The sequence below is a fragment of the Polyergus mexicanus genome, unplaced genomic scaffold, assembly GCF_030449975.1.
Source record: "Polyergus mexicanus isolate NDT 795.1 unplaced genomic scaffold, iyPolMexi1.0 SCAF_3, whole genome shotgun sequence".
In the NCBI taxonomy this organism is placed as follows: Eukaryota; Metazoa; Arthropoda; class Insecta; order Hymenoptera; family Formicidae; genus Polyergus; species Polyergus mexicanus.
The window spans coordinates 11,713,576-11,725,721 of record NW_027223323.1 but is presented as its reverse complement, the minus strand read 5'-3'; the positions used below and the strand labels follow the sequence as shown (position 1 = coordinate 11,725,721).

The 12,146-nt window shown below is 36.4% G+C and overlaps 2 protein-coding genes across 7 annotated transcripts in view; one reads left to right on the top strand and one right to left on the bottom strand.

Annotated features, from left to right (window-relative positions):
- The window catches only part of LOC138931931 (peroxisomal leader peptide-processing protease-like), an 81,605-nt gene that overhangs the window by 27,995 nt on the left and 41,464 nt on the right, over positions 1-12,146 (bottom strand). The gene's annotated exons all lie outside the window — the stretch shown is intronic.
- Positions 1-12,146, top strand: part of Itp (ion transport peptide) — a 59,468-nt gene that overhangs the window by 8,822 nt on the left and 38,500 nt on the right. For 2 of the 3 annotated variants that reach the window (XM_070293226.1, XM_070293225.1), the window contains exon 1: positions 6,856-7,051. The exons of the other annotated variant lie outside the window; for it this stretch is intronic. In XM_070293226.1, the coding sequence (XP_070149327.1) occupies positions 6,872-7,051 (180 nt within the window). In that variant the 5' untranslated portion in view covers positions 6,856-6,871. Of the gene's footprint in view, positions 1-6,855; positions 7,052-12,146 lie in introns of those variants that run through there. 3 annotated transcript variants of the gene reach the window in all.

Below are 12,146 nucleotides of genomic sequence, written 5' to 3'. Positions count from 1 at the left end.
TCGTGGATGAGCGATTAATTCATTTTTTTTTTCGAGTGATATTGCTAAGCGTCAATAAAAAAATTGAATGAAAATTTAGATATATATTTTTTATATCGATTGATTCAACGCTTTAATTAAAAAGAAATATTGAATCTATTCTCTTTGTGTAATTAATATTTTAATTGATAATAATATCATATATAAATCGCACTTGCATTTCCTTAAAAGATTCTCTTATATGATTAAGGATCTCATACTTTGCTTAATTTCAATTATCTAGGCTTCAATATAACGAATACAAATGCATATTATTAACGAAAGTTATCGTTATAATCATCAAAAGAATGTCATACACGTTTACACCCAGCGACCTGATCGCGGCCTGACCTATAACCGTGACCCAAAATAGGTCTAGTGATCAATCGTTTATACCGAAAGAGACCTAAGAATTGGCAGGGTCGTAGCTAGTCCAATTTGCCGGTTTAACCTTGACAGCTATCATTTGATTCGACAACTCAACAAAACAAGCGAGCAAATAAGGTTTTAGATCGCATTGCGATTGATCGCGCGTTTACACCGAAAAAGCAGGCGGCCTATTTCAAGTTAGGTCACTAAAATACGAAGCCTGACCTGAAGCTAGGTCGAGTCGCCTGTCAAGTGTTTACAGCAGGCGGCCTCAATAATTTAGGTCGAATTTAAGGTATAGGCAGCGGCCTAAATGCTAGGTGTAAACGTGGTCATAATTCCCAAGGAAATACAGGCATTGACCACGTTTACACCCAGCGACCTGATCGCGGCCTGACTTATACCGTGACCCAAAGTAGGCCTAGTCATTAACCGTTTACACCGAAAGAGACCTAAGAATTAGCAGGGTCGCATTTAGTCCATGCTAGTCCAATTTGCCGGTTTAACTTTGACAGCTATCATTTGATTCGACAACTCAACAAAACAAGCGAGCAAATAAGCTTTTAGATCGCGTTGCGATTGATCGCGCGTTTACACCGAAAAAGCAGGCGGCCTATTTCAAGTTAGGTCACTAAAATACGAAGCCTGACCTGAAGCTAGGTTGAGTCGCCTGTCAAGTGTTTACAGCAGGCGGCCTCAATAATTTAGGTCGAATTTAAGGTATAGTCAGCGGCCTAAATGCTAGGTGTAAACGTGGTCATAATTCCCAAGGAAATACAGGCATTGACCACGTTTACACCCAGCGACCTGATCGCGGCCTGACTTATACCGTGACCCAAAGTAGGCCTAGTCATTAACCGTTTACACCGAAAGAGACCTAAGAATTAGCAGGGTCGCATTTAGTCCATGCTAGTCCAATTTGCCGGTTTAACTTTGACAGCTATCATTTGATTCGACAACTCAACAAAACAAGCGAGCAAATAAGCTTTTAGATCGCGTTGCGATTGATCGCGCGTTTACACCGAAAAAGCAGGCGGCCTATTTCAAGTTAGGTCACTAAAATACGAAGCCTGACCTGAAGCTAGGTTGAGTCGCCTGTCAAGTGTTTACAGCAGGCGGCCTCAATAATTTAGGTCGAATTTAAGGTATAGTCAGCGGCCTAAAGGCTAGGTCTAAACGTGGTCACACTATCTTTATACCATAGTATAACAGCAGAATGTTAATATACGATGTACGTGTATCGTGCATCTTGTTTTTGACATTTTTTTTGCGGTATAAATTTTTGGATTTTGCTTAATCTTATCGCAACGATATTCGATTCATCGAATATGTTCACGATTAGACTTGAATCTCCAGCGATTCACGCACACACGCACACACACGCGCGCGCGCGCGCACACACACACACATTAATCGATGGCGGAGAACCGCGCTCGCGAGAACGGCCACTGATCCAGAAAGTAATCCCGGGAATTCGTTACGGAACTCGAAGGCGAGCTACTTTCCGTTCTCAGGGAGGCTGTCGGGTTATTTATAGCGTCCTATCCGCCGCCGCATAGGCTGCAAAAGGAAATTCTCTCTCGCTCTCCTTCTCCTCCGCAGCTGCCGCCGCTACCTTCGGCATCTCTGTCCTCAGATGCACTACTGTACATACATGTCTCTGGTCGCGAGAGCGAGCGTGTCGGTCCACCTTCTCCTCGATGCAGGCAAAAACGTAGCCCGAAGGAAGAGATCGCCGACGATGACGATGGTGGAAGTATATTCACGAGATTTTATAATATCGGCAAAAATATAATAATGATGAGAGAGAGAGAGAGAGAGAGAGAGAGAGAGAGAGAGAGAGAGAGAGAGAGAGAAAGATCGCTCCGGGGAGATTCTTAACAACTATTATCACGATATTCGCTATTATCGCTATCTCTGGTTTTGAGATTTTATTGTGAGATGATTAAACGCTTGTATTCGAATTTATTTAATCAATAATACAGGGTGTCTACTTAAATTTTATAAAAAAAGTTCCCTGATCTAGATTTTTGTTCAAAATTCTAGGTAAAGAGAATATTTTAAAGAAGTTTTGGTGCAATTTCCTAAAATAAGTTATTTTACTGCACGCGTTTTATAATTCTTTTCATTCATACCAAGCGAAAAGACAAGGTCACCTAAGTTTCAAGTGCTAGATTTACAAATGTACTGGAAAAAAAAAAACTGAATAGCTTTCATTAGGATAAAAATTTTTAAGTTGCATAATTTTTTATCACTAAAAATTAAAATAATGAATATGAACTGCATATTCAATATTTTGTTAAGACATTCAAAATATAAACAGAGAGATAGATATATAATTATAGATATATATATATCTCGCGACAGTACAATCCAAAATTTTATACTCTGAGTCAATGTTAAAACATCCGATTACATACGATTACCGATTGAAAACTTTTGGACATTCTGTATTATTTCTGTCCATTGCCAAATCAACGGTCGCAACGTTCGCGAGCATCATCTGTCTTTGTTTAACTTTCGGTGAATAACAAGGACAAAATGATACCGCGAAATCTTTTTATTATTGTATTTCTAAAACTAAACGGTCAATAATTTCGGTTTTCTTTAATAGAATTCCTAAAGTATTTTTCTACTTTGTATTAGTTTTCCATCACTTTCTTGTTATTCTTTCTAATTATTAAAATTGAAAATACAAGATTTTCGTACTGCATATGCGACAAGTATAAAAAGTGTAATTTTTGATAGCGATTATCTCGCGTTCGGGACAGTCAATCGCTTTTAAATTGTACAAACATGTAGATACCACATATATTAACATATAGTTAAATTTTCAAATTTTTCAATCGCGATTTTTGTTAATTGAGATTTGCAAGACAACTGTCTTAAACACATAATTCACAACTTGGCTTATTGACGGATTGCCTACTGCTTACAGTAGAATTGCAAGAACAAAGTTATCAAAGAGAGAACTTTTTTTTTAAATTCCTCACGTTTCAATAAAATTTCATGCAAATTCCCTGATTTCTCCAGGTACAAAAAAATTCCCTGAGAATTCCAGATTTTCCATGTTTTTCCAGGGGTAGACACCCTGCAATATAAATTGGCACGCTTTTAAATAATTTATTATATTATAGGAATATTATAGGAATCCATCATGTGTGTCGTAAGACAATCTTTTGACGAACGCTTGAAACGAGATGATAGGAAGCGAGAAATCGCGGCAATATCGTCGTAGAATGCGCATACCCTCTCGCGGAAACGCTTAACCCAGAAGAGTTCGCTGGAAGGATTGGCATCTGGCTGATATATCTTCCTGTTTCCTAGAAGCGCGCTGAATCGAACGCACGAGTATTCCCTTTTGGATAAATCATCGATGAATGAATTGCTTGTATCCCGTGCTTAAGTCTCGCTGCCTATTCATCTCTCTCTTTCCCTCGCGTGCGCATCTTCCGACTTGTGAGATCACATACATATTATACATCATATAAACATGAATCACTACCATATGACAGTTTCCTGCCCACGTTGTTTAGGTCGCTCATCACTACAAACATCCGTTTCCTCGAATCAGAAAGTTGGACCACCTCGATACCAGATTCTCTGATCATGAACATATACGACAATTCCTTTTCTCCTCTATCTTACAATATCTTTTATGAAAGAAAATATGCGAAATGCTTAAATTGTGAGTCGCGGAACTAAACAGCGAGGTCGAATTTTTATATGGGTATTGTGGTGGATTTTCCTTTGTCGGGAATATTAGTCATTATACAGACGATTGACATTGACATGTAATGACGTGTAAAAGATGTAAAGTCCCTCGCTCTTCGATAAGTTTTATCGAATCTTATTTACATTACAGCGAAATAATTGAGATTGAGAGGAAAAGCTTTGAAAAATACTCAACCACGTTTTGGAATTCTATTATGAATCTCTCTATTTGGAATTATTTAAAATTTTAGTAATAAAAAAAGGATAAAGAAATTGCGAATAAATTTCAACAAAATAAATAATTACATTAAATTCTTAACATGCATAATATGAAAAAAAATTTGATGACACTATACATAGTATCCCGGATCTACCGCACCACCTGCTAACGATAGGTTCTTGAGATCATTTTAACGTCATTTTTCCTCAGCAAAAACGTCGAGGCATCAATAATTTTCATATTATAAGCGATCCAAAAAGGAGGGTCTTTTGCAAACTAAACTTTATAGAGAGTTAAAAGATTAGAGTTTATTTTAATAAAGAGAGAGAGAGAGAGAGAGAATCATGATTTAAGGCTTAGTTACAAAGATACATGATGAAAAAAATTGGGAACTTGCAAAAAATAATGACCTCCCTCGATATTTTCGCTGAAGAAAAATCGTCTCCAAATGATCTCAAGAACCTACCATTAGCAGGTAGTGCGGTAGGTTTCGGACATCCTGTATATTATCTTAATGTTAGGTATAGTAATAAAAAAAAAAAAACAGCTTCGTCGTTCATCTATGTCTCTATACTCATTCATATAAAAGTACGTAAGAACGAAACATTTCCCGTGTTTACGTTGTTCAATTTGTCGAAATTTATCCTTTCGAGTCTCTGTCCTCTATCTCTCTCTGTCTCTCTCTCTCTCTCTTATTCTTTTCACGGCCAAACAAACAAGCCCCCCCCCCCCAAATTCCATCATCATCAAAACCGTGTGGCACGCTTCTACGATTTTTCATGAAATATAACGAACGGAGATCCAGGCCGGTTGTGTAGCGCAAAAGCTATTCTCGCGGAAGCTGGGTGCGTAACGCGTCGCCTGTCACATATCAGCGGGAGGGTTCGTTCGCTTAACTGTGTTAAGTACTCTGTATCTACCGGGAGCACATAATGCGAGAGGAGAAGAGAAAGAGAGAGAGAGAGAGAGAGAGAGAGAGAGAGAGAGAGAGAGAGAGAGAAAGAAAGAGCCCGCGACCTAAACCCATATACTCTCCGATGCAGGACCCTACATGACGACGGATAAAACCGTCAGTAGTGTTCGTCGCGGGCGCTGAGTCTCTCCTATGTTCGGTCAGCTCGCATTCGACGTGATTGCCGAAATCGAATCTACATTATTCGGCAACCGTCGAATCACGTATCTCGGAATTCTTATAAGTATATGACATCAAAAAAATCGATGCCTTCCTAGATATACGAACTCTTGGAAATCGTTCACGTGCACGAGATACGCTTTATGCTGCTCTCCTTTTTTCTAATGAAGAATCTGATTCGGGTGTGATCGGAGTTCGTGGAACTCTCGGAAGTTACGTGCTCGGGAATTTTGGTCACGTCACGTCGAATAGAAGAAGGATCTTCCACGGATCTCTCTTCGTAAAGATTCCCAAATCGATGATACATTCTCTGTATCTACGAGATACCGATTTTTTTGGGATTGTATCTGCAAAATTTTGACAAAACGGGAGAACGGGTGATTCGCGAGAAGACAGAAAATCGGAAATATCTAGTGTGCGTCGGCGTAATCGCGCGTTTCTGTGGATGAAGGCTCACAGTGAAGATACACAGTGAATTTCTCGAGATTCTTAAAATTCTCTCTAACGGAATTTTATTTTCGACGTTGGCGAATATTATATTCAAAAGTTCTACGAGAACAAAACACGACTCGTGGAATATTTCGGAACGAACGAGTCCGTGCGAGGCATTACAAACATTACGGACGATCGCTCGATTTTAAAGGCGAATTAAGTTCTTTCCGTGTTACGTGATCTGCTTGCCCGCGCGCTTTGTGAGCGTGAGAAAATCGGCGTGACCGACCGCTGACTAGCACGGATACGGACATTATTAACCTATCAGAGAGAATCCGGACTCGTGCACGGTCCCCGATACGATAAAGTCCTTCCCTATATGCGAGCGTGACTCGACGATCCGAATCGTCCAAGTCTCTACAGATTCATGATACGGTCCTAAATACAGAGACAGTCCCTTTCTTCTTCGTGAGACAGCAGCGTTCCGGTTGTAGGTTATATTTCTGGAAATTATGAACGAGCTTTTCCAATGCAAAATTCGATTGTAACCACAAAGTCCGGGCTCGGTGAACAAAGCGAATGAGATAAGAGCAGCGAGAAAAAAAGAACGATATGGAAAGCGACAAGCATCGATACATTGTAAGCAGGAGATCGATTGCCCAACTTCTCCCCATATTGAACAATAATTCGAGAAACATCGTCGCGAGTGGAAAATTGAAGAGTGACGGGAATTTACGCGTCACGTGACTCTCCCTCAGAATAATGAGATCTGCCGATTGGTCGAGATCGCCGTGAAACGACGAAGTGAAAAAAGTGCTCATTCTGACGATTATGTGAACGAGTCCGGAGAAGTTCACGACGTCACTATTACACGAGTATCCTGAGAGTGAGAACGGCGGTTGATCGGACGAGTGGAAAGGGGGCGGGGGAGGGGGATGGGGGTGGAGGGGGGAGTAATATTGAAGAAAAGTGAAAGAAACGCATGCATGCGAGGAAGCACGTGGCAACCTGAATTGGGACCTGGTTCAATCTTGCCTCGTACAGGAATCTTTCTCCTGGCGAGTGTACGTACACACTTGTGCGATTCTGTTTGGACGCTTTCTTGCCGCGGCCGAGCCTCTTACCGTTCTCGTGCCGATATATGTACGGCTATGATCTCAAACAAGGTGAGGACGATTTTCGTTCAATAAACAGTCGCGATCATGAGAAATACGAAGGCCCGTTGTGAAAGAAGAGCTATCCATGCGTAAAAATAATTTTCTCTGAAAGAAAGAAAGAGCCATTTTCGGCATCAATGATTATACAGAAGCCAATAATATTCGCAAAATATACCATATATGTATAATAGAGATGCAACGAATAATATATTCGGCCGAATACCGAATACGAAATATTATCCAAGGCCATGTGCCGAATAACCGAATATTCGGCGAATATTAGGCACGATTTTAGGGCCAACGGCTCGACATAGATCATTCGAAAACAATGCAGAGGGCGCGCGGCACTCCCGATCACGCCTCCCCGCGTTATATAAAAATAAATGTTTTTTTGATTTTATTTTATTAGATATACAGTGTAACAGAGCGCCCGTATCAGCAGTTTTTTTGAGGAAACAACGCATTTTCGTGAAAAATATTTCATGCAAAAGTTGTAGAGCTCTAAGTGGCACATTATATGATAATATTGGTACGACCTTGAATAGCACCGTCAAGGTCATATAAAAATCACTTTGAATTTTTTAAACGGAACCCCCTATTTTTCATTACATATACTTGTAGCTTATCTCGAGAGCTTTCCAAAACGCTATAATAAAGTATTTTTTTATTAAGTACTTTTTGAGTTATTTTATATTTTAATCTGACATATTTTTATATAAAAAATAAAATATTTCGTAAAATATTCAGTTTTCGATAATCTTACCGTAATACTTTTATGTACAGAATAATGAGACAAATCAATCAGTGCAAAAAAAAAAAAAAAAAAAAAAAAAAAATTAAAAAAATATATCGTAAATAATTTTCCTAAAAACAATTATTTTTTTATACTAATTGATTTGTCTCATTATTCTGTACATAAAAGTTATTACGGTAAGATTATCGAAAACTAAACTTTTACGAGATATATTTAATTTTTTATATCAAAATATATCAGATTATAATATAAAATAACTCAAAAAATATTTAATGAAAAAATAATTATTATGGTGTTTTGGAAAGCTCACGAAGTAAGCTATAAGAATATGTAATAAAAATAGGGGGTTCCATTAAAAAAATTTAAAGTGATTTTCATATAACCTTGACGGTGCTATTCAAGGTCATACTAATATTATTATATAATGCGCCGCTTAGAGCTCTACAACTTTTGTACGAAACATTTTTCACGAAAATGCGTTATTTTCTCAAAAAATTGCTGTGATAGGAGCGCCCTGTATAAATAAATAAATTAAATACTCGAGCATGTTAAAATTACGCATCCGTGGTTGAAGTGGCACAATCTATTAGCTACTATTGCCTTCCAGTTTTACATTTAAAACTATTCGGTATTCGGCCGAATAGTAGATTAATATTCGGAATTCGACCGAATAGTAAAAACGTTACCGAATAGATAGAATATCAAATAGTTGCTTAATATTCGTTGCAACTGTAATATATAGCGTGTACTTATGATGTTTGAAGTGAACTCGAAATGAAGAGTATTTTCCCTATTATTTTTTCCAAAATAATTAAATATTCAAAATTGTTACTTTTGCAATTTACAACAAGTTCTATATTCACGTCAGATCTATATATATATATATTTTATTTCTTATATATATTCTTTCGCTTATCCTGTTTTTATATTTTTATATAATTGAATCGATCTCTTTAATCTTATCGCCGGAATAAATCTTAAAACTCTAGAGAATGTAAATTTTCTTTTTAAACATTTTCAAGATAATCAAATTTATTTACGGAAGGTTTAATCCGAAAATTGAGATACTTTATTTTTATGTCTCATCGATCTCTTCAACCTTGTCGCCAGAATAAACCCTACGAGCTCGGGTTAACGCGCTGCAGAAGGTCTCGAGCAAAGTTAGCCGCACGCGATCGCGATATTTCTTCCTCATTGCCGTTATTGGCGAAGGAGGAAGTCGAGATAAGGATCGTATCCACAATCGATTTGCCGCATAACATAATCGAAATAATAAATCGGCAAATAATCGACCGAACTGATCGCGAATTATTCCTATCATCGAGCAGTTTGTACGCATGTCACTTTGCATATAATAATAATAAGCTTCAATTTGTCCGTCATGATTATCGATCGACCAGCGAATAACTAAATTATGAAATAACGACGGTAATTCGTAACAAAATTTATTTCCTACTTATGCATCTAATTAACGTGTACGTGCGCGTGTATTATAGATACTATATATTATACTATACTATATGTATCCAATTTTTATTTTATTTTAATAGTAATTTTAATTTTTTGGTCTGCTTAAATTTTCAAAGTACGATTGATGCAGTTAAATCTTACAGTCACATAATTAATTTTATTATTACAATATAGAGATATTCCATCAGGCTTCGAGGATGTTGCGCAAATGGATCGTTAAAGTGTAGAGAATAATTTGCAAATAATCATTAATTAATTCATTAAAATATTATTTAAACTGATAATAATTGCTAAATACAAAGCTTATTGCTATTTTATTCAAAGTGCAATTTTAAAATACTTTTTCGATTTTTTATAATTTAACTTTAACTAATTAATATTAGCGCAATATATTATAGCGGTACCTTCAAGTAACGAGAAATCGCATGAAACTTGAAATACAGTTATCCGCTGCTATTTTTCATAGGCAAGGATGAGGCAATCAATGTGTTGATACATCAATCGACTTAGGTTCCGTGTTCGCGGGTTAATACAGGGTGTTCTAATCATATATATTGATTCTCTTATATACGTGCCCGTCGAGTGCTTTCGTCATTCTCAAAAAAATAAGAAGCGCTCTCTCGGCCATCTTTCAAATCTATCGAAATTTCAAATCTGATCGAAAAATTTATCATTCGCGCGAACGCGTTTTACGATACTGAATATGTAGACGCGTATTGCGAGCCTTCTCTCTCTCTCTCTCTCATTCTTATCAGTGCAACATTTCATAGATATGCTAATCTCACAACATTTGGACATGGCATTTTACTTGGAAAAAGAAATTCTTATTGTCCTCTTTATTTATCACAACGTACACAAAATGCATTTAGATAATGTCATGTACGAATTATAAATGACAGGATATAAATCGATTATCTTGAATCAAATTCAATCAAGTAAATTATAATTAATAATAATTAATATTTTCCTCAAGCAGCCTTAATTTTATTGAATAATTCAAACAAATTAATTTTCTGTTTTGCTTTAATACTTACAAACTCAAGTGATATAAAAAAAAATTGCTTGCAAGCATTCTAGTTATTTTAACAAATAATCATTCCGACAGACTTCTGTCTTTAGAATGTAGCTAGAATGCGCTAAATCTATGTAATTATGCATAAGAAGCGATTCCGAGCAAACTTCCCGCAGCAAAGACGTTTGTCGTTTTGACTCATGTCAGTTATTTATATATAAATCACGTCTCTCGGAAATTTATTTTCCATTATATCATCGTTCGCAGTTTTTCAAATGTAAAATGGAATTATCGGCCGCTACACTTACCGAGTATAATTGAGCTTAATTAAGATCCCTCGGCATTACGCAATAATTTAGTTAAGTGAATCATTTGTTCAAGCTTTTCTCGACACGTGGCATAACGTTACGTAACTTGTTATCGTTCGATGATGCAAAAAAAAAAAAAAAAGTATAAATAAAGAAAAGATAAAGCCGTGAAAAATGCGCTAGCGCGTCTCTGAAAGAACGAATGAATCCCCGCATATAATTGGCTACATGATCGCCATTGGTGTGTCTCTACGCATCTCTCGACGAGATTGATTGGCAGATCGATGCTGGAGAATCTCGCGCGGATACGGATATTCTTAGTTTTCTAGAAATACTGAATGTTTGCGGTCATCATTTATCACGTCTTAATAACATAAGATCGCGCATGATTATATATTACATACGTTGCATCGTCATTCAGCTAAATTCATTATCCTATGTATTTTCCAACGAGGAGCGTTATAACCAAAAGAGATGCATCATCGAAAAAGAGATTCACTCATTTGTCTAATTTACTTACAAAATATCCACGCAATTTTTATTTATAAAAAATCTTTTTGAACGAAATCAAATAACTATATGACGTACATTTTTTTTTTTACAGGATAGCTTCGGACTCGATGTAAAAAGTTGCATTAGTTGAAAAATTTGTGTTAATTTTAATAGATATCACGTCCCAAACGGTCCACAAAAATTTTTGTATTAATTTAACATAATATAGATATGTTAAATGGTCTAACGATACTAATACTATGTTAATAGTTTAACACAAAATAAATGCCAGGCTTATTAATTTGAAATAAATTTTGTGTAAAATCATAAAACATATTTTTAATGACAAAATTAACTTGGAAAAATGTTATTGACGGTGTATAGTCACTCCTATTGTATTATAAAATCAACATTTTTTTTTCTGTAAATTTTGACAGATAAATCCTATCACTAATAATACGGAACATATTTATTGTGTGAAATTAAAAATAGACGCACATTGTGTTATTTTTACACTTTTTTCAGTTTTAATAATTTAATATTTGAATTCAATTAACACAATAGCAATATATTAAATTAACACATGAATGTGTTAAATATTTAACAAAAATTTTAACTGACGCATATCTTTTAACAAGAAAAAACACAAATTGTGTGAAATTGAAAGTTATTCGATTTCCGGTAGCTAAATGATCGAAAAAAAAGAAAAGACCTCTTAAGAATCTATTAATTTCACGAAACGGCGGATCTGTTTGCGACGCGCTTACGAACGCGTCGTTTAAAGGTGGATATACATTTAGCGAACGAACAGCGAATGCGAATGTCTTGTGAAACGTTTTGAATGTTTTTCTTGCACTAATTGTCTTTGATGTACCGCCTCATAAGGAAATCGAGCCGAATGCGAATCGAACGTTCTGTTCGCATTCGCTTTGGCGTATATATCTGCTGAATGATAACAACGAACGTTCGCATTCGTTGTTCGTTCGCTAAATGTATACCCACCTTAAGACAAACGCGAAAGCGATCGACGCAAAAGCCGACCGGGAAAGTGATCAGTCGAGTTTGAAA